The following is a 23,831-nucleotide window of genomic DNA, read 5'->3' as shown; positions in this document are numbered from 1 at the left end:
GTTGGAGTCTCTTAGTGGACACCCTGTATAATCACCCAGTATTATCCCGATTGAAAGAACGTGTCAAATCACACACACTTACCTTTGTACCTTATGATGGCCTAGTAGGCAAAAAATTGATCGTTTAATATTGGATGTTACAGAGTATTACACAAATGCTTTTTCCACTGAAAAAGCATTTTACGAAGACCCAACCGAAGCCTAACGCAGAAAGACTGAAATGTGTGGCCTTTACTTTGTAGTCTCGAATAAATAAGTGGCGATGACATAGTTAGGTGAGAGGTTGGAAGTAGCGAGGCAGAGCTGGTACCTGTCCTCGCTGCCGTACTCTGAGCAGCTGTCTGTGAGCGGCAGCGGCAGCTGGAGGGCGAGCCTCGCGCGCCGCAGTTCCTCCTCGCGCTCTCTCATCTCGCGCAGCTCCATCGCGATCTTGGCCACGGCCGGCGACTTGGCCACCGCGTCCACCACCTTGGGCGCGCACTCGCCATCTGCCACGCACAGCATGCGCTGCTCCCAGTAGCTCTTCGTCTTGTTCTTGTTCTCCAGGATCGAGTCGTACACCACATCTGGAAAAAACAGACAACTCTTCATTAACCGTTTCCACATTTAGCACGGCTTCTGACTGCTAAAGTGTGCAGCCCAATGTGCAAAATTTTAAATTAATGAAATGTGTAAAATTTCCGTGGGAGCTCCGTTATGTAAACAACTGAAAATGATATCGAAAGAGAGAAAGTAATTGCGTGAGTAGTGAGACAGGTTTTACGAACAGAAGTCTCTCTCGCTGATCTGACTTGCAAAAGCGTGTCCTAGCTTAGTTTTAAGTCAGCACTACTGTTTATGAAATTTGCTATGCCCAGGAGTAGTACGACTCCAAACTCGGAGGATGAGTACAACAGTCTGACCATATGACATAACTGGTTAGTCATATGTCTCTAAGTGACCGTACAATTAGTTACTGCTGTTGTATTATCCGAAATTTTCTGGATGGGGAACAGGACTAATGAAACCTGAAGTATTGAACTCGTTATACAGGGCGGGTCAAAAGTCCTTGGACACCTTCATAAGTTGGAAGATTAAAGGGAAGATTGAAATGTGATGATGGGAACATAGGTTTGGTGTGGGGACACAACTTTTGTAGTTAATGTCATTCATGGCCGCCATCTTGAAATCCTCCATTTTGGATTCAAGTCTTTTTTTAATGGGTAGGGGGTGTATGACAACAAATAACACTCATTTGAGCTCTGGAATTGAGTGGTGTAATTTGTTTTGTCTCTCTTGTACAGTTTAGAACTTATTAATGTGGTTGCGGCAACTACAGTTGTGCATTGCACGGGATGGACAACACGTACAACATGTGTTGTAGCAGTTGGTATGAAGGTAAATTTCCCAACTATGAACATTAATAACCTCTAAACTGTACAAGATAGACAAAAACAAATTACACCACTAAATTCCAGAGATCAAGCGAGTGTTATTTGATGTGTCATACACCCCCCTTCCCATTAAAAAAAAATGACGAATCCAAAATGGCGGATTTCAAGATGGCGGCCATGATTGAAATTCATGCCAAAAGTTGTGGCCCCACATCAAAGCTATGTTCCCATCACATTTCAATTTTCCATTTAATCTTCCAACTTATGAAGGTGTCCAAGGACTTTTGACTCATCCTGTATTATCCATTGCTTGAACATGGTATGAAAGGCCAACTACAAGCTTAGGACGTTGGTTGACCAAGGGGCGGATTCTTTGGAAAATTTCTCAGAAGTCCACAAGGAGCTGTGTGAGAAGGCTGGCGGAGCTAACGGCAATCCCAGGCCGGGGTGTCGGAAGGTCCCTTCTCACAGCTGTGCAAAATACTAGTGGTTCCTGGGGGATAGCCAGAAACGGCCTCGATCGTTCCTAGAAGCATACGCAGAGAAAGTGAAACCGCCATATTACCGTACACAGCGTGGTGAAGAGCTACTTTTTACGTTCAGACGAATTTTCAGCCAACGGAGGCGAAAGCCTGTCCAGTACCAAATACGAAACTTTGGCAGATTAAAACTGTGTGCCGGACCGAGACTCGAACTCGGGACCTTTGCGTTTCGCAGGCGTGCTCTACCGACTGAGCTACCCAAGCACGACTGACGTCCCGTCTTCACAGCTTTACTTCTGCCAGTACCTCGTCTCCTATCTTCCAAACTTTACAGAAGCTCTCCTGTGAACCTTGCAGAACTAGCACTCCTGAAAGAAAGGATATTGCGGAGACATGGCTTAGCCACAGCCTTGGGCGATGTTTCCAGAATGAGATTTTCACTTTGCAGCGGAGTGTGCGCTGATATGAGACTTCCTGGCAGATTAAAACTGTGTCCCGAGTTCGAGTCTCGGTCCGGTCATTGTAACGAGATGGCAAACACAGAGGCCAAACAGTGTCCTTTTGTGCGCCTGAACAGGTCGTCGTTACGCGGAGCTCAATCGGTGCAGTTGTCAAAGTAAGTGGAAACGTATTAGCAATTTGCGGGATGCCTCGTAGAGGTCAAAGGGCGCAATATCATCTGAGAGTTCGAACGGGGCGGAATGTCTGGTCTCCAGGAAACTTATTTGTCGTACCGTGACATTTCGGCTCGTACAGAACACGACCAACCTCCGTAGTAGTAGTAGTAGTAGTAGTAGTAGTAGTAGTACCAACCGAACGTCACAGTTATGGGAGGCACAGCGCTGTTTCTTCCTATGTTACGAAAGTGACAATGTTAACACGACTGCAGCTGTCCATCCCAACAACGAAATGCCTGTCGTAGTGACTGAAAATTTGTAACGACAGCGGACCAATAACATCTAGCTCTGGATAGCCTGATCTCCACAGTTCAATCTTCTCGCAGATAATATGACTGTCAATTAAGTGTAATCTGATGAAACCACAAAGCACAAGTGTCATTTCTAACGATCACGCACGGGCCCAATATCAAAACGCAATGTTGACAACCCTGTTATACATTTAAAAAAATGTAGCAGCTTTCGCCTTTGGGGTCATTAGAACAAAAATCTACACGATTTCTCCCTGTTATCAATAATTCGGCGAAATTTGACTCTCGACACCCAACGGCTAGGAGATTTTTATTGAAGGTGGTCAGCGTCTTGGCCGTCGCAGAGTAGGCTCCCTCTCCTTGATCGGAAGCAGCACTCGTCTCCGTCAGGTGACAGGCTGCCGTGGTGGTTGGCCTGAGGCCGTGATGAAGCCATCAGAGTCGTGGTGAAGTGTGTCATGTTAGTGGGGGACCCCACCCGAGCATTGCTGCAGTACATACTGTCTCGCGTTCATTTGATAAGTGAGTGGCCGCTCAATGCCTCACTAGGATGTGGTGGGCTCTCCCCAAGTACTCTGCGTGCATTAAAAACACCACATAACGAAAATTAATGAGGCTGCTGCGTGGTAGGTTGGTGAGAGCCTGTTCGTCTGAACTTAAGCCCTGGGTACAAGCACCGACAAAGCGATTACTCTGAAGTTGGTGGTGAGAAAGAGTTAAGTGGTAGTCTGCACAGTTTACAGAAAGAAAGCCACTCCTCCTCTAGGATTCATTTCGTTGAGGCCAATACCCCTTGACATCGAGGGCATCAAACTTTGCAGTTTATCTCTTGGATATAAATACATGGGTCTCTCTTGCTCAATTACGGAGTTTGATCGGAACGAATTCGAGGCGTATATATGATGTTCACTGGCATCCCAAATGCTCAAAAGCACTAAAGGGGTGTGAGGGGTCTCATGCCCATGGTGTGATCCACAAACAATTGTGACAAACAATTGTGACAAACAATTGTGACAAACAATTGTGACAAACAATTGTGACAAACAATTGTGACAAACAATTGTGACAAACAATTGTGACAAACAATTGTGACAAACAATTGTGACAAACAATTGTGACAAACAATTGTGACAAACAATTGTGACAAACAATTGTGACAAACAATTGTGACAAACAATTGTGACAAACAATTGTGACAAACAATTGTGACAAACAATTGTGACAAACAATTGTGACAAACAATTGTGACAAACAATTGTGACAAACAATTGTGACAAACAATTGTGACAAACAATTGTGACAAACAATTGTGACAAACAATTGTGACAAACAATTGTGACAAACAATTGTGACAAACAATTGTGACAAACAATTGTGACAAACAATTGTGACAAACAATTGTGACAAACAATTGTGACAAACAATTGTGACAAACAATTGTGACAAACAATTGTGACAAACAATTGTGACAAACAATTGTGACAAACAATTGTGACAAACAATTGTGACAATTCGGGAACAATACGGGCGTGTTTTGTCCTACTGAGGGTACTGATGTCTCGGATGACGCGCGTCAGGAAATCTGAAATTATCTCTATTTGCTAACAGATTTTATATAGACTGTGTGTTTCCAGTTGAAAAAACTGTCTGCAAACACTTTATGTCAAATGGGATGTCAGCAAGGTTCAGAGAGGTATCAGATCAACCACACACGTCAGACCAAAGTCTGACTTAGTTCCACAGTTTTCTGCCAGAATACTTTGACGCTACTTAAAAAAACCTGTGATCTTGAAGCATAGGCCGCTGCTAAGAAAGCCATTGCGGTGTAAGGTGCGGCTCAAGTAGAAGAATAGTCTGCGGCAGTTGCTGATGAGCTTCAGAATTCTCAGAGCATCACAGTGCTTTCAAGCTACACCAGGAGCATCACTGTCTCAATCTGAAACGATGCAACTGACAGTCATGTTCTTTATTTCAAGTTGGTCCAGTTGCGAACTGCGTCTTCCCTATGGGGTAATGCCCAAAGTTACACCCTGTTTTAAATTAGAACTGTAGAGTTTCCACTGTTTATTTAAGATCCAAAAAGTGCCGTCTAATAAACTAATGCTACCCCGAGCCCATCATGCGAAAGCGGTAATAATACTTAAACTGGAAGACAAATGAATATGGGTGATTGACTCCAAGATCCTGAAGGAAGTGTAGATTTTTCTGGAATACGGGTAGTTTGTGTACTTTTACTTTTGGAAGTTTTTCACGTTTTTCCTAGTTTACCACGCACTTGCAGCGTTCGGATACTGCAATTTTGACTTTGGTGAAATAGGCGTTTGCACTACAGCGTTCCCTTTCTGTTAATTTTCTGTATGCAATAGCGACCCGGCCCAGGTTCGCACGGATAGCACCACGGCAACGGCTAGAGGATTTATCTGGGGCAGCGGTAAAAAATTTCCTCTTGAGTCAGTCTTTCTTTTAGTGAAAATCGTATCAAATCCCTACAGTAGTTCCTGAGATTGCTCATCACATACAAACAGAAAAACGCGACGAGGGATTTTATAATACATACAGATACTTCAGAGTCCGCCTATGGTCAGCTTCTCTTCTGCCAGATAGCAGCCTTAAATGTTAGTTCAGTATACAGAAAACAGACATGAATTTATCCAAATAGATGCATTTAATATCAGCTGACGCCAGTGCAGTAGCCATAATCGAATAGCAAATCAACTAAATAGATTCTTGTATTGATTTGTGGTTCGATCTGAATTTATAAAACGTTGGATCAGAATTAGGGCGGCAACTTTCACAATGCTACCCACACTTGATTGCGAAATTAGAGTGCAAACTTTGGCAGCACTGTTTCCAAATTAGTGACATTGGCACGCGACCACTTCCAATCGGGTCGCCTCCTTAGCTCAGTGAGACCTGCTACTTTATTGAGCACCGAGTGCACTCAGGTTCGTGGAACAAATTTAGGAGCTACTTGATTGGCTCATAAATGGGTCTGAGCACTATGGAACTTAACTTCTGAGGTCATCAGTCCCTAGACTTAGAACTACTTAAACGTAACCAACCTAAGGACATCACACACATCCATGCCCGAGGCAGGATTTGAACCTGCGACCGTAGCGGTCGCGCGGTTCCAGACTTTAGTGGCTAGAATAGCTCGGCCACTGAGGCTGGTCAGCTACTTGACAAAGAAGTAGAGGCTCCCAGGAGAAGAAAGCCGACAACAGAGAGCAGTGTTCTGACCCCATGACTCCACACCACGTCCAAATGACGTCATTGGCAAAGGACGACACGGCGGTTGGTCGGTCGCGATTTTCCTTTCTATTGGGGCCAGACTACTAGCCTCTACAGTAACAGAAACAAGGTAATTTCAGATATATATATATATATATATATATATATATGACTGATACCAGTATCGACGTTAGACAAGTCTCTGACCGGATGATCATTTCCAGCTGGCAAAATGTGTTGCAAATAAGGATAGAGAGCACAAAGACAGCAAGTGTTTCGTTTTTAGCTTGTAGCATAACGGCTAATAAATGCTATAAATTTGATTTCTGAGTAATCTCCACCAGCATCAATAATAATAATAATAATAATAATAATAATAATAATAATAATAATAATCTAAACGAAAAATATCACTCTTTTTTGCTCCTCATAACATTTTCATCTGCTAATAAAAATTTAGAACCGATAAACTGCACTTAATCAGAAGCATTAACACATGCGCGAGATGCCCTTTCTTATATGATTTTGCCTCTTCAGTGGCGCCGCATGCATTATCTATGGATAAAGATCAAGACGTGACAACCTCTCTCAGAACAATTCCAAGGAAAACACTAATTTTTAAAATCTCATTTCGCAATCGTTACGAAACATGATTTTTGTTTCAAGAATTTAAAATAACGGTAAGACTGTAAGGAATGGAAACCGCTTGGGAGAATTTTCCGTATTTAATTATAGGATGATGAAACTACCAACCACTACAGTATAATTTTCCTAGTTATTGCTGCGGATAGAAACACACTGGTGCTACAGTCTTGTTGTGAACGAACCCGCCGTTAGTGGAGAGTGGCTTATGGACACCACGAAAACTGCACGTCCATATAGGTTGTCAACCGCGTCGAGCCGCCCCCGCCTTAATCATATTCTCACGAGACACTTATCGATCAGTTAGAAGGTGCACTATGCTTTTACAGCGTCTCAGTTGTGACGCTCAAAATAAAATCAATGCGTTTGTCACACACTGGAAATAACCCAGTCGTTGTCACTTTTATTAACTGCAGGAACATGAGGTTACTCCGAAGTAGAAAATGTCGGTATTCTTGTCGTACCTGAAGTTCCTCTAGAGCAACCTTTTTGTATGTTGCTTATTTATTGCCGGATGGAAATTACTTCCCACGGCAGTGCTCGGAACTGCTGCAGCACCGGCAAGCAGCCAAGCAACAGGTGATTTCATGCATGCAGCATTACGCGAGTGCCACTCGTAACAAGTTTACACCGTTAAACAGGTTTCAAACAACTGTGTGTGTGTGTGTGTGTGTGTGTGTGTGTGTGTGTGTGTGTGTGCGCGCGCGCGCTTTGTTTTCGTCTTTGTTGCTAAATCTGGCTCACCTCACAAACCGCACGCGACTAAATACTAACCTTTACCGTTGAACTAACGCACTGTGTATGCTGGGGATCAGCACAGAGTATTGTTGTATGTTTTAATTGTGTGTGATTTGTGACAAGATAATGTTCTCTGCCACGTTTTATTTGACGCAACATCACTATGTTACTTTCAGTATTGCAACAAGCACGTACAAGTAATGTTACAAGATCCGATAATGACAGTCTAGATCTGTCGAAGTCTGTCATAGTAACAAGAAGAATTGCTAGCAATCTTGGCTAACTTGATTCTTCAAGAATAGTATAGCTTGTGGGTAGAGAGTTCAGCAATTTTCGTAGAAGGAATATAAACTTTGTACAGGTAATATAGCTTGGGAGTAGTCGGATTCGGTAGTTGTAAATGAATAATAAAACATTTGTGTGCTCATATTCGGTGGAGCGTGTCTTGTCACTGCTTGAGAACCGATTGACTATTTGCAAGAATTTGGAACGTTCTCTCATATTAGTTGGGGCCTGGGAGGAATCAGTCTTAGCACTGTGAGAATGGACAAAGCTAGCACTCCTTGAAATGGGGTTGGGGATAATGTGAGAAGAGGGTCCCATGTAAACTTCGCTATGAAAGAAGAGAAAGTGCAACAAACGTACGCATGCGTGCGTGTGCGTGTTTTACGATCTAGGATAAGTGCTGCGAGGGTAAGAAATCGCAAACACGGCTGGGAGTGTGGGGTTGTGCTGGGAACGATGTGACGTAAGAATAATCTTACTTAGCAGAAAACGGAGAGGGTGAAAAGTCTTCATATTTTAGCTTATGAGTTTGCTGAATGCAATAAATTCTTTGAAAAGCTGAAGTAGTTGCAATAAGATACAGAGAGCGAAAGATTAGCTACAGCTTGTACAAAAACCAGGCAACAGTTATAAGAGTCTAAAGGAATGAAAGATGCATTCGTTGAGAACTGCGACAGTTTACGATCAATCCCCATTGTTTTTCGATTTTAACTTTTAGAAGGTTACAAATGATGGTTTGTTGGCTGCTCAACATCGTTGTCATCAGCGCCCGTACAAGTTCCAAATCTTTCCATTTCCAATGATGATGGTGGTGATAATGGATGATGAAACAAACACCCATCCCGGGCGGAGAAAATCCCCGACCCGGGAGGGAATCGAACCCGTGACCCCCTGATACAGAGGCAACAACACAACCCACTAGGCCACGAGCTGGGGACAGAAGGCTATACAGATAACCAAGAACAAATATAGAAAGTAAATGAAAGCTCGGAAAAGAGAAATTAAATCGTTGAGGTTGGCTGACATTGTAATTTTGTCAGTGCGACACAAGGATTGCATGAGCAGTTGAACAAAATGGACAGTTTCTTGAAGAGAGGTTATCAGATGAACATCAAAAGCTAAACAATGGCACTGGACTATAGCCAGATTAAATTAGGTGACGCTGAGGAAGTGGGACAGCGGAAGTATTCGAAGTTTATAATTTGAGCTTGAAAAGACGCGACGATGACTGAATTAGAGTATAAAATGTAGTCTTAGTAATATGAAGACAAATTGTTTGCGTAGAATATTTAAGCACTAGAAAGTCTCTTCTGAAATTATTTGTCTCGAGTGTAGCCTTGCACGGAAGTGTAAAGTCGACAATAAGCAGTTCAGATAAGAGAATGGACGCTTTTGAGATATAGTGTTACAAAAGAATGCCGAAGATTAGATGGTTTAAATCGCGTAACTAATGAGGTGGTACGGAACAGAATTGGGATGGAAAGAAATTTTGGGCTCACCTTCACTAAAAGAAGGGATCGGTTGCTAGGACACATCTTGAGATACCAAGGAATCGTCAGTTCGGTAATGGAGGGGAATGATATGAGTAGATCAAGGTTTGAACACACTAAGCAGTTGCGAATGGATGTAGGTTGCATAAATGATGCAAAGATGAGATTTACGTAGGACAGACTGTAGTGGAGTGGAGAGCTTCATTTTCCAATCTTTGGACTGAAGACCGCAACGAATAATCAACCACAAATTCCGGCGGACCTCAATTTTAATTTCTAGTCAGACTCGCGTTCTCCATCACCTTTAATATATCAAAGGGAGTAACCAATTAATTACTGTAGAATGGACATGAGATTGCCGTATTCCTTACACGGGAAGTTTTATGTTTTTATGAACATTGTTCTTGCATCTGCAAGGGAAACTTCATTATATGATCAATTTTATGATTAATATTACTGTGAGTTTGTTAAAGATTTTTCCTTGCAATTTGTTTACAGTATGTACGTATTCAAAAATATATAAATAAAAGTTTATTTACACATTAGACAGATTTACTTCACTTCTTATCTCTTAGGATTGTGATAAGTAGTTGACATATGGCGGGTATTCTTACAGAGCATAACAAAAATGGCCACGCTCCCAAGTAACATTCCTCACTCAGAGAAAGGAAATATGTGACAGGGACGTAGGTCGGGAAGTGCTTTATTTTCTTGTTAAAGCTCAGTTTCTACGTACAACTCAACAATACAATCATGGGAAATACTCAGGAAAGGAACGTGTCAGCACAGTAGGGAACACTTCTTAAATGAAATGATCAAAATACTGTCCGTTAGCAAGGATATATTCATCATCCCAGCGTCGCATTAAATTCCTGATGTATCCCTTGAGAATTGGGTAATCGTGTCACAGCCTTCCACAATACGGACGCAAAGCCTCTGTACATCTAGTACCAGGATTCCGTAACCAAGAGCTTTCGAATGCCCAACAAATAGAAATCTAGCGGGTTTAGGTGCGGAGCGAGTGGAGCCCAAGGAATTGGTCCACCTCTTGCGCCCAAGACGGCAATGAATTGCTTCTAACGTTGTCCTCTCGGGACACCATCGGCCTGGAAATCTCTGATACAAACGCTGAGCGTCACGGCCACTACCATCCAATGGGAATCTTCAAACTCCACATTTGAGTACATTTCCACTTCAATGCACCCGAAACCAAATCCATGGTTAACACTGAACAGTTGATGCTACGTGCTTGATGCTAATAGAGGAATGGGATTCGTCGGATAACAGCACAAGCAATGAAGGGGGTCACATGTTGACATAACCTCCGTTGAATTGGAACAAATACTGGCAGTGAACCTAAAAATTACAACTTACTGTACGTTATAACAAAACTTAACCTGGGGGGGGGGGGCATTTTGAACATCCCATGTAAGAAAACTTTTCATATAATACTGGTAAGTTCTGTTTCTGTGTTTTACCCGTGCTTAATGTAATTATGGAGGGAAGTAGGAAAAACGTTCCCGTACACAAATCAATAGAAAACAATTTATTCCCGTTTGTATGAGAAGATTTCCTGAAAGTTTTGCAATACTTAGTTACACCTTGTATAATCAAATAATAAACTGCACAGAATGTTATGATGCTATACCACTTTTAGTTGCAACGGATAAAAAGATGTAGACAGACTCACTCGGCAAGGAAGACAAATATTGATTACAACGACTTTATTTAAGAGAAGGGAGCAATACAAGATTAAACTAAGCAATAAATTCGGCGTCTTAGTAAATGTAAATTATATAGACAAGAAGCAATTATATAAAATAGGTAGATTAAGACTGCAAACGATGTAGGTACGCAAGGAAAAAAATCCCAAATGGATCGATGCAGCTATTAAAGAGAAAGCGAGAGTTACAGCTACTGAATTATACAGAATTACACAATTATTTAGAAATATATTCTAAATAGCGTGAGAAAACATAATTATGAATCACGGGAAATATACAGCAACAGAACGTGCCCGCAGACCACATCAAATTCTTTCTTTTATGCTAAGTCTGATAGCCCTCTTGATTACGTGTAGTCGCGTTGTACATCTCAAGTTCACAACCATTGTTTTATTCTCTATTTCACCGAATGTAACGGTTATGCGCACTTCATTTCACGTAGCACAAACTGTTCAAGTGATCGTTACATACTTGGGACGTTTGTTGCCTGTGTGTTTTCCATATTTAACGTTTTGTGAAGAGTTGAAGAAAGTCAGTTCTATCATGGGAAAGAACAGTTCCCGGACCGACTACCGAGTAGAGTTTTCTCCAATATGTGGTCACGCGCAGTCCGACCGTGGACTGAGCGAGCATTCGGTAGGAATAAGATTCCCTCCCTCTCACCCACCACCACCACCACCACCACCACCACCACCACTTCTCTCTCTCTCTCTCTCTCTCTCTCTCTCTCTCTCTCTCTCTCTCTCTCTCTCAATCTTTTTTTCCATGATTTCCGTAAACCGTTAAGGGTGAATGCTGGGATGCTTTTCTTTTAAAACAGACAGTTGAATTATTACCAATACGCGGCAGCTGGGCCTAATGCTCCACCTGTGATATTTACGGGACAAACTCTCGACTTGCTTCTTTTTGTTGGCCGAGGTCACCGAATTTACGTGAACGAAACTTTCATTTGACTTTGATAAGGAATTTACAGTGTTATCTGGATCTCAACACGAAATACACATTAAGAGTAACAGAGATACGTCTTCAGCTTCCACGCCGTGGAATTTAAATCTTATTACGAAATATTCCGCTGTACCACAGCTAAGATATGCCGAGACAGTAAGAGATTGATTTGTCTCTCATGCCAGTCACGGGCAATAAGGCGGAGTGGGTCCCAAACGTATGCCTCTAGAAACAATAAACCTGAACTCTATTTCATCATCAGTGCTTTATTGAATATGCACTACTTTCAATACAATCTTCTTCTGGCTTGTGATCCGAACCACAGTAAGATTTTTGGTTTTTCGGTGGAGGAATTATTGAAAGAAGTGACTCAAGTTGAACACCAGTAAACATTCTAGCTATTGTGGATTGTATCCTGGCCCATTAAATTTGTAATCTATCAACCAGTTACCCGTTGTTCATTTTCCCCTTTACTCTTCACTGTTTTCGCAAGATACGTTTCTAGGAAGCAGAAGCACGTCTAATGACACTAGAAAGCAGTTAAACCCTGTTTCATCTCCTACCTGCCTTCTCTCGCATCATCTGAAGCATATTTTTCTCCGCAATCTGTGAGAATAGACTTTAGGTGTTAAGTGCAAAGTATCAAATTTGAGAAATATTTTGAACAGTGAGGTTTTTGATAGTTACAAAAAAACTGCCACAGAAACTCTCAGAAAATTTTGAAAAGCTTATGCTGAGGCTACGCTGTTCCTGATGAAAATTTAGGAAGTGCAAAAGCAGCCATGGTAGAGGAGCGCACACTATCGCCCTAGCGATTTCCGACAGACATCTGACGCCTAATAAAGCATACGAGTCAATAGAGCATTCGAAAGAGCCTGTGGAAATCCCTCATAATGCTTTGAGCGACCACTTATAGATGCTACGGGCCCATGCTCTGATAAATAACGATTAAAAAATATGAATGAGTCGGACGAATGTAACTTTGCAAATCAAGAGTGATGAAAATTACTGATCAAAAGAAATAACAGTTGATGAGTGACGACTATTAGGACGATTCTAATACGTACAGAGTGCGTGCAGAACGCATCTTAGATTTTACAGTCTTACCCATATGCGTCTTACATATCCATAATGCTTCAACGACGAAGTTCTACATTACTGCAACACGAAGTATACTCAAGTTTGGAGAAGACTGAGAGTCTCAGTAGGTTTATGATTCAGAAAGACGTGTCTGCTTCACCGTTATCTCCTAAAACCCTCGGAAATCAGCCACGTAACAAATATTCGTGATTCCCATGTAGTTTTTCCGAGGGGGAATCGGCAAGTAAGGTCCGATCGGTCGCAAACTTTAAAATTGAAAATGTTTTATTTGCAACAGTTTGCTTTACCTTCCAGTTACTTCCTACATAGTCGCCGCTCCGATTTAGATCTTTTTCCATAGCGTTGAACTAACTTTCCAATATCATAGAAGGCAGCCGCCTGTGCTTTCCGCCACTTATCAACGCTTGTCTGTACCAAAATGTCTTCAAAGCCAGCAGTTCATGTGAGGAGATATGAACATCAGAGGGAGTCAAGTCTTGCCTGTTTGCTGGGTGATTCTCATTGCCCTTGCAGTGAACAGCCGAGAATTGTCAAGAAGGAAATGCTTGACATACGTCTTGTGGGGTTGCATGAAATCAGGTGAAACTTTGCAGCAGGCACCCATACTTGGCGGTGAACATTGTTCTAAGGATCTTTACGTGCTCATAACTGAAGAGAGCGAGGTGATGCGATCGATAGGCATACTACAGACACTGTAACATCTGTACAAAGGTTGATTTCTCAACCTATTGGACCTTACTTTCCGAATAGGCCTCTTATTTCTACGCAACTTAAAGATAACCGAGGACGAAGATTCGACTAATTGTGAGGCGAACGCTTTAATCTTTAATATTAAAACACCATATGAAACACTGCCTGTTGGAGTAAGTGAAGCACTCTGAAGGAAAGATGGAAATGGAATGAAACATTCCAGGTTGAGACATACGATTACAAAATCGAGTAAAATTTACAATGAACTTAGCAGTATGAGCCTGTTTAGCAGTATGTCGTTACACTGCCTCTGGCCTGGATGCAGGCATTGGTTTGGTTGGGAAGGGTGTCAATACTGTTGCATCCTGTCTTGAGACAAGCTGACCCACAACTGCTGTAATTCGTTGATTGGATAATTGAAAGGACGAAATTAGTAGGTCATCAATGCTTTTTTCTCGAACACAGGTCTACATGACTGTAGGTCAGAGACTGTCTACCGTGCAAAATCCAGGGGGAAGAAAAAGCCAAGCTCTATCAAAGGTCAATGAAGGCTAAATAAGGGACAAAAAATAAGAAAGGGGAGATACAGGAAGAAAGGCAGGTGATATGCATTCTGTAGGGAGCAGCTGGAAGCCCCTGAAAGCAGAATGCAATGAGGCGACATACATCCCCCCCATCCCCCGCCACTTATCAGAGCCCACTCAGAATTTGCCTAGGAAAGACTATCCACACGGACAGGGCAAGACAAATAGACAGACATAAGGTGAAAAAGTCGAACAGACTATGTGAGAGAACAGGAGAAAGAGTAAAAAAGCAGGCAGGGTTGGGACTGGTGTGGACCACCAAGCCCAGACAGACGCAGCCTGGTCTCGGCAGAGGCGGCAACAGTTTTCTGCCAACCCCTCAATGGGCCGATAAGGTTAAGTGCTCCTCCCCTCCCACCTTAAACAGAACACTAATAGCTCCCTTCACGAATTAAATGTACAACTAAATCAGCCACCGAGGTGTCGTCTCTTAATACCAGGAGCAGCGAGCTAGGGAGATTAATAAGTGTCCGCCGCAGGGCGGCTGGGTTGGGACAGTCCAGCAAAATGTGGGCCACTGCCAACGACAGTGGGGTGGGTCCTCGCAATGGAGGAAATGACAGTCAGCCAAATATGGCCGTAGCGGCAAACGACAGTAGAGTCATGCATGAGGCCTGCATGGAGGACCTCCATAGATTTATAGTCTTCTTTATCACCCGTAGATCGGTTGGTGAAGTCAGAGTGAGCCACTCTATTCTGTATCCCTAAAACTCAATGGTGTAATTCCTACCAGAGTCTCTTTTCAGAATATCTATTTCAATAGTAGACTAACTGGTAGCCAGTTCCACTAATGTAGCAGCGAGTTTATTGGCCAGCATGACAATGTTGCCCAGTGTCCAGACGAAGATCATTGTAACTGGTTCTTGATATCCAGGATACTGGCGCTGGGGCGGTGTTTACATCTGAGGTCGTCCCAGATGTTCTATCACGGACATACCTGGGATCTTTCTGGCGACAGGAGTACCTCTACATCACGTAGGCAGTTCATAGAGACGGGTCTTGTGTGGACGAGCAGTCCTGTTTGAAATGACACCACAATACTGTCAAATTTGAGGGAAAACACTAGGCAGGATGTCTGTGAGGTACCATTTCGCTGTTAGAGTTCCCTCAGTCACTAGCAGCCTTAACCTGAAGTCACGCCCAATAGCTTCCCACACCTTGATGGCTATAGTACCACCACTGTGCCTTGGAAGAATGGGACCTCTCCATAGGTTGTCGCCATACCCACTGATAGTAGTATCTGGGGTAGCGCAGAGCCCCAATTCATCGTTTAACACTATTCAACGAAATTAATCAGCAGTCCATGCTTTCCGGTCGTGGCACCAGTACAAATGCAACTGCAACTGTTCATGTTGAAATGTTAATAGTGGACTGAGCATGGGACAATAAGTCCTGAGTCCGGCTGCTGCTAGTATCTGCCCAATGGTAGGGGATGACGGTGTTGCAGGGAGTCCATTACTTGTTCTCGGATGGCAGAGAAAAATTTTAGAGTTACAATGTACTTGGGGCATAATACGGCAATTCTTCCTTGTGGTAGGCAGAGGTGGTCGACTAGAACCTTGAAAACGAGTATGCCTCATCTCACGTTCCACAGCCCAAAATTGTGCCCTGCAAATCTGGAAATGTTACGATTCGACCAGCCAGCAAAATGGGATCCCACATTGAGGCCCCTCTCAAACTGCCACATGCTGATATTGTCTCACAGGCATACGTTCGTCTCCGTGTCCTTCACAATAATCACTTAACATCTGACAACACTAAACACGAAAAACATCAAAGCACAGTAGTTGTTCTATAAAGCCTGCTTCACGTAAGAAGGCGTAGAGGCGGAGCGTTAGGGAGGTGTGGAGGGGATGAGGTTTACGCGTGCGTGGCCGCAGAGAGCGGGCAAACGAAGTCCGTGTTGCTGAGGACAACAACCGGGTTCATTCTCCTTTGGTACATCGTATTATACGTTCAAATCTATGAGGAGCAAAAAAAAAAACATTTAAAAACCGATTTAGATCATTTGTCTACATTAGAGAAACATTACTTTGGAGTCTTGAGGTTATGTCCACTGTTCCACAGCAATTGTCTGTGTGACGTCGGAAGGCAAGAACAGCTGATACAGCTTTGTGAAGATGTCAAGAACAATTTTTCTTAAAACGACGATTGTCTAACTACAAGATCATCGAAAATAGTTGCAATAATTGCCATTTATTACGATTTGGATTGTATTAGAAGTAAAAATGTAATACATAACAAAAACTTCGAACAAAAAATGTTCAAATGTGTGGAAATCTTATGGGACTTAACTGCTAAGGTCATCAGTCCCTAAGCTTACACACTACTTAACCTAAATTATCCTAAGGACAAACGCACCCATGCCCGAGGGAGGACTCGAACCTCCGCCGGGATCTTTTTTTTTGTGGTTTTAGGGCGCAAAACCGCCGGGATCAGTCGCACAGTCCATGATTGCAGCGCCTTAGACCAAACTTCAAACAAACCGGAATCATATTTCTTTGACAACTGCTTCTACTCCATATAATTTTTTAAATGTCTATAATGCGCGTATGTGGATGTGTTTCACTGCTGTTCAGTGTAAATCACTACGTATAAAAAAAATACTGGCAGGAAACACCAGTGCAAAAGACTATCGTAAAAATTGTCAGTACGTTATATTTTTCGGTATCAAGATGCATTATGAGTTTAAACTAACTCGTTCGACATTACAGTGGGAGAACGCATTTATGATCCATTGAACGAGCTAACATTTAACCATCTCCTGTATATAACTCGACGGACTGCTGACCGATAACGTCGAAAACCATCGATATATCGACAGGTAACCCTCCCTTTCATTTTAAGGCATTCTCCAATACGTGCCATAAAAATGACAGCTGTTTACGTGTCGAAATACTGGCGTTTGTGACGAATTTATCCAGCCGCATTCTCTCACGTAATACAACAGGCTGGGCAAAGCTTAACTTCTCCTTGGGCAGTGTATTGAACATTATAGTCTAAATACTTCACGGGCTACATATTCCTAATCAATACAAGCTAGGAAGTTCTCCTGTACAGTGTATGCAATTGATATGTTGACAAAACGTTTTTAAACCATGAGTCTAAAACCAAGAAAGATCATTACTTTGTTTCGAAGTCTACATCGTAATACCATCTGATTCCAGGTCCGAACCATCCGATTGTAAATTTAGGATGATACGTTCAAGGCTTTTCTCCATCTTCCCTCCTGTGAAAGTCTTATTTTTGAAACTTTTCAGCGTGACACACACAGTGTGCCTACGCTGAACGGGGATGATGTCTATTGCTTCAATCACGACCCTTTCAGTATCTTATCTTGAATGTGTTTCCACATGGCTTGTAACCTGTGCGCACATTAATTCTATCTGATTATACTGACAGTAATATGTGGGTAAACGCAAAACTGTGTGACTACATTCACATGCTAGAAAGTCAAATTTATACATTGTCACGTGACTCGTAAATAAACGCAAGATTTCAGCACGAGTCTGGCCTATATTGTCCAGAATATTTTTATTTTTCAGCCAGAGCACAATATCTCGTTCCTTGTGCTCGTACTTGGTCATTTCTGTATAACAGCTGAATGATAATTGACACTATAATTACAATGATGACTTCGAAGGTAGGTATGGCAAGAATTGTTCAGTAAATCACTTCTTGAAAGTGACAGCGTTAATTTCCGAATGGTAGTCACTAATGTTTTTCTGACATCTAAATACAAGTTTATTCTCGGTAACCAAATCAGAAGAAGAGCCAGCATGCAAAATAAGAATTCGAGAACCTTTTCTAAGGGAACTTTAAAACATCCAGTACCATCACTCATTTTCCAGCAGGTATTCATGGCATGATTCTGATCCACCCATGTTTCATCAAGGTAATACACTGTAGAACTACCTCCTCCTCTTGTATTGTGCACCTTTGTAAAGGACGTGCTTTGCGCTGCTTCTATGTCACTTCTTTCAATTAAAAACTCTCTTCTTAACCTGTTTAAAACCAATGTATTTTAAAAATCTTTACTTTGACGAAGCACTACCTTTGAAGCCAATTTGCTCAGGCATAATTGCAAAAAGCTTTTGTGATGTTGGGTGTTCTCTTCTTATATGCATTTCAAACACGAAGCGCTTTAAAACATCGTTGTCAAAATCATCTATTGGTTCACAGGTTTCTGGCGACACGAAAACAAATTTCTTGAGTTTTCTACAGCTCCGACACTTGTTTTTACTATTCTCCGTACAGCTCCGACACTTTTGTCTGCTGTCCTCTGTACAGTCCCCTTGCCGACACGTGCTTCTGCAGCTCTCGTTCTTGAGCCTTGAAAACGTCAAAAATAGAAGTATCGGTTTCATATTCAAATTTGAAGATGATGTAAATGATGTACATAAACCACCTCGACTGCTTGTGAAGCATTTACATCTACATGATTACTCAGCAATTCACAATTAAGTGCCTCGCACAGCGTTCATAGATCTACCTTCAAGCTATGTCTCTACCGTTCCCCTCTCTAACAGTGCCAGGAAACATGAATGCTTTTATCTTGCCTTGCGAACTAATTTTTCTTATTATGATGAACATTCCTCCCTATGTGGGTGGGCACCAACAAGGTATTTTCACACAGAGGCGAAAGCTGGTGACTGCAATTTCATGAGAAAAGGCTGCCACAACGGAGAACTACGTTCTTTTGATGATTGCCACCCCAATTCGCGTATCATATCCGTGGCAGTCTCTCCCCTATTACGCGAAAATACAAAACGAGCTGCCCTTCTTTGTACTTTTCCATCAATTCTGTCTGCTGCGGATCCCACACCTGACAGCTATACTCCAGAAGTAGGCAGAAAAGCATAGTGCAAATAGTCTTTTCATATAACATGTTGCATTTTCTAAGTAGTCTACCAATAAATCGCAGTCTTTCGTTTGCTTTCCAAACAATGTTATCCATATGATAGTTGCATTTTAAGTTATTTGTAATTGTAATCCCCAAGTGTTTTGTTGAATTTACAGCCTTTAGAATCGTGTTATCCTGTGATGCCTTTATAAAACGGTAAATCGCATCATCATCATCATCATCATCATCATCATCATCATCATCATCATCATCATCATCATCATCATCATCATCATCATCATCTACAAACAGTCTAAGAGGGCTGCTCAGATTGTCTCTTAAATCTTTTACTCGATAATTTTCCGTCAGTTACCTCTGTGACAGTGAGTCACGAACCCAGTCTCCCAACTAAGACGATACTCCACAGACACATGATTTAAAGTTCCTTGTGAGGAAATTAACATTTATTGCCGTCCCCTGACATATTCATTTGGAAGAAACACAAACGTTTACAGGTACACATTCACAGCTATACTGCTACAAGGAAGTAACATCGACATCTGAATTAATAATTCGGTCGCTGTGTGAATGAAACTGCATTGTCGTAAAATACGGCAACAGCGCAGTACGTGGGAGAGAGATTCTCGCAGTCCAGTTTGTAACTCGCGGCTAACCGCTCCGAAAGAGAATGAATCTTATTGGCTACTAGCAGTTATAGTGGGGGATGCGCAGAACGGCTGAAAATAGGGCCACCTTCCAACATGATGCGAGCTATAGCTAATTATTTACACACCCGCCGATGGTGTGAACGCGTAAGTTACATTGACATCCAACCATGTATTTCGCCAGGAAGTGTAGATAAAGTTTTTCGACAGTGTATGAGAAAAGTAAATAAATACACTGCTCTTAATGGTATTTTAGTGAAGGGAGAAAATCTTTAGCTTTGTACCAATTTTTGTTTTGGATCATTTGAGTGTTGTTTAAGTAACAGTTATTTTATTCCTCTGTGAAGGTATAGTCTGAGGCCCTCAGAACAGATTATCTGGCATTGCACAACTATTTTCTTGTGTGTGTACTTGAAACTTTGAGACAAATGTTTCGCTACCAAGAAAGATGAAGCGAAAGACTACTTATTTATAGCTAAATACTTTACTTGCTGAAGCTGCCAGTAACGATAATGCTTTATTTTGGTTAACTTTAATGTTAGGGCGGGTAAATAGCACGAAGGAAGGCAAAAAAATAGCTGAATTCTACGGTGTGGAGGGGGTAAGATGGCAACATATAGATTAGTGATGGGCTACTCACTATTGGACTTTATCATTACAAATCCATAGTGAAGACAGACTGACAAGTTTACAAAAACTTGGTAACATCCATGTTGACGAGAGTGGCATCTCAAACTATCAAGTTGTTTGGTGGATAAAGATAGCAAACAGTATCAGGCGAAATGTGTTTTGTTGACTGCTGTATACACCACATACTCTAACATTTTGGAGGTCTCAGAGCGTACCCTTCTTGTGTTCCTTGAATAACATTCAAAAGATAAAAACAAGAACTGGCAAAAATAAAGTGCTATTAAGCCCAATGAAATTATTTGTTTTTCTCATTCACTGTCGAGAAAATTCTTTGACTGTAAACTGTATGAGAAAAAAGTTAAACACCTGGAAGAGATGGCCAAATGTAAATGTAACACCATGTACTTATACGCCATCATCGGATAGAGTTGTAGGTAGACTGACTACGAGAGTGCATTAATGTTTGTTATGTTGCTGTGTTTAATTTTAGATTTAAGTGCATCGAGAGTTAGTTTTCATACATTCCTCAGAAGACGTTTCGAACTCATGTTTATGTATGCTTTTCTTCATTTCTGATGTGCATCCGCTCTCAAAGTTTGTGAAAATCTTTTGACTCATTGTATAAGTGTATTAACATCTACTAACGAATTTGTTTACGGATTTAAATACTTGGGTAGGAATGTGGCAACTTTTTAAGTTAATTGCCGCATTGGTGCTGCAGCCGCAAGGTTTAGTAAGTTTAATCGCCATGTTTTCCTCGCCCATGACATGCAAGTACTTACGAAAAACTGCACACACATCCGTTGTCCCATGTTTTCCCTTACACGCTTCAGAAGTTTCGTAGGCATACAGGACACATCAAGCAATTATAGAACTTGCATTTGAAAATTCTCAGGTCGTTCATCAAACCAGAATTACCCAGTGAGAAATTCCGGTGTAGTAAAGACGACAGTTATAGATGTGCACCTCATGCAGACTTGTCTTCAACATGGAAATTGGATTCGTTAGCCAAGCAAGAGTGTAACTGGACTAAGGCAAACGCAAGGCCATAAATTTGGATGTGATTTTTTATGTATCCCCAGATCAAATTTGTCTCTCACCATTGTAAATAACGGGTGATAAATGAGTCAGGAACCGTGAGACTCCTTTTAGAACAATGTCTTTTCAGCCATTATGGCACAGTGCACGGTCATTGTGTGAAGGAGGGGGGGGGGGGGGAGATTGAAGTGGGGAGAGAGTTGTGGAAAACATTTTTTCGGGGCCAAGGTCCTACATATGATTACGTTCGACACTTTTCAAATACATCTGCTAAATAATGTAATGTGATCACGGGGTGTACTATTCACTATATGCAGTCCATTCACTCTAGAATCTCTGCTTTATCGAATAATATCAGGAGTAAGCAGTACGTGTAATCTCCTAAGGCCCAGTTTTCATACTTTCTTTAGTATGAACTTACCTTGTGCTTTATCTGCAACTGAAGGAGCCATATCATTTAACTTCACCTTGAATGATGACGCCCTGAATGTGGTCGACGTGACTTAATTCAGCCGTGGTCCCGTTAAGTATGACGCCAGGTAACAGCTGCCCACATACGAGTCTGTAGCTTTAAACCTCTCTGGATATTTTAAGATACTAAGTGCATTAAACAAATCATTTCAATTATAGAAAGTAAGAAGACGGTGTGGCTGTGAAATCTTAACATTATTGGGCTATAAGCATACAGGGAAACTGAATGAAAATTAACCAGAGGACTGGCAACATTTTGCATTTGTTTTCAAACACCCTGTTAGTGGTTTATGATAATTCGCAATAGTACATCACACAGCAAGTATTAAAACGGTCTATTTGGAAGAGTGGGAAACCTGGCTTCAGCATTGGGCCCGCACAGATACCATTAGCTATCCAAGTACTGGGAACCACATCAGAATTCGCCTGAAGCGCTTTACACAAATGACTGAAAACTGAAATCTGAACAGTCGGTTATTTGAATACGTCTTTCCGAGTTAAGTATGTGTCTCACCACTGTAGTAGGCAACAGACATAAAATTCGTCGATTTAGCAACAAGCCGATGTGGTTATGGTCCAGTAATTTTACTACTCGTTCTTGAGGATCGAGGAGTGTTCGAGGCCACTACTCTTGATAAGGTTGACGCAGTTTCCCCAAATAGCTGCAGGTTAATGGCGGTATGATTCTTCTGCAACGACGCTGCTGCTTGTCTCAATGAATCCCAGATTAGTCGCCACTGCTCATTTTCGAATTAGTAGGTTTTATTTTCCCTGGAAATCAAGCGAAATTTCAGTTTAAGTTCCTGGTGTTTTTTGCAACGTAGACGTAGGAGCTTATTTAACATGCTTTTCACTTTTTACAACAGCTTAAACGTGCTACGTTTCTTTTGTTCCACGGCCACTGCCATCGCCACTACCGCCTAGCTAAATAATACTGGGCTGGAAATCTTACTAGTTTATTACTACACATTTTAAGCATTTTATGCGATACAAAAATTGAAACCTAAATCCGCATTATCAGGCTTGAGGTTGCAACAGTTTTGTCCTGTTGTCCCTTCGCGATAGGCAACCACGGATGTCCCATACGCCTTATTGTTATTTACTAGCCCTATGCACTGCACAGCACTGTTTCCTGTACTAACAAATTGAATTATTCCTGTCAGCAGAGAAAAGTATTAGTTCTATTAATTCTTAACTCATCAACAGTGCACTACATTAGTGATTGACACTGAATTCTTATTCAGGAGGATCGTGGTTAGAAATCACTGTTCGGCTACCTGTATTTAAGTTTCAAATGATTTTTCGACGAATACAGTTCAGACTCTCCGCTAATCACTTCCCTCTTTCACCAACCCCCCCCCGCCCCCTCCTCCCCCCCCCCCCATTCCACCACACTCCAGCTAAGTGTTACGTCTCTAGTAACTTCGACGATGACGAAAAGTTTAAGCTGTCCCTCCCTCCTTAATCCTAAGCTTACGGCAAAGCCGTAATGGAAGAGGACACGTACTGATTTTTACCGATCTGTGTAAATGCTACTCCAGACATGTTAATGTATATCGCTTATGACAAATGTTTTCAGAATGTATGCAGTGTTCGTGTCGCCACAGATGAAAAAAGGAAAATTACAGATGGAGTATTCGTGTCGATCTTTAAAAATACCGCACCGTCCGGACACACGAATAATCACAGACTGCATCCTATAGTTTCATTACGTAAGAAGCGGAACGGGCTTAAGTCACAAGCGCACAAGCGCACAAGCGCACAAGCGCACAAGCGCACAAGCGCACAAGCGCACAAGCGCACAAGCGCACAAGCGCACAAGCGCACAAGCGCACAAGCGCACAAGCGCACAAGCGCACAAGCGCACAAGCGCACAAGCGCACAAGCGCACAAGCGCACAAGCGCACAAGCGCACAAGCGCACAAGCGCACAAGCGCACAAGCGCACAAGCGCACAAGCGCACAAGCGCAC

The 23,831-nt window shown here is 42.0% G+C and overlaps 1 protein-coding gene across 1 annotated transcript in view; it reads right to left on the bottom strand.

Moving 5' to 3' along the window:
- LOC126183706 (neurofilament heavy polypeptide-like) overlaps positions 1-23,831 on the bottom strand; it is a 399,419-nt gene that overhangs the window by 90,562 nt on the left and 285,026 nt on the right. Inside the window, exon 3 of the mRNA XM_049925891.1 lies at positions 311-566. Coding sequence (XP_049781848.1) covers positions 311-566 — 256 coding nt within the window. The remainder of the gene's footprint in view (positions 1-310; positions 567-23,831) is intronic.

The sequence above is a fragment of the Schistocerca cancellata genome, chromosome 4 (assembly GCF_023864275.1).
Source record: "Schistocerca cancellata isolate TAMUIC-IGC-003103 chromosome 4, iqSchCanc2.1, whole genome shotgun sequence".
In the NCBI taxonomy this organism is placed as follows: domain Eukaryota; kingdom Metazoa; phylum Arthropoda; class Insecta; order Orthoptera; family Acrididae; genus Schistocerca; species Schistocerca cancellata.
This window is presented reverse-complemented; position numbering and strand designations above follow the sequence as displayed.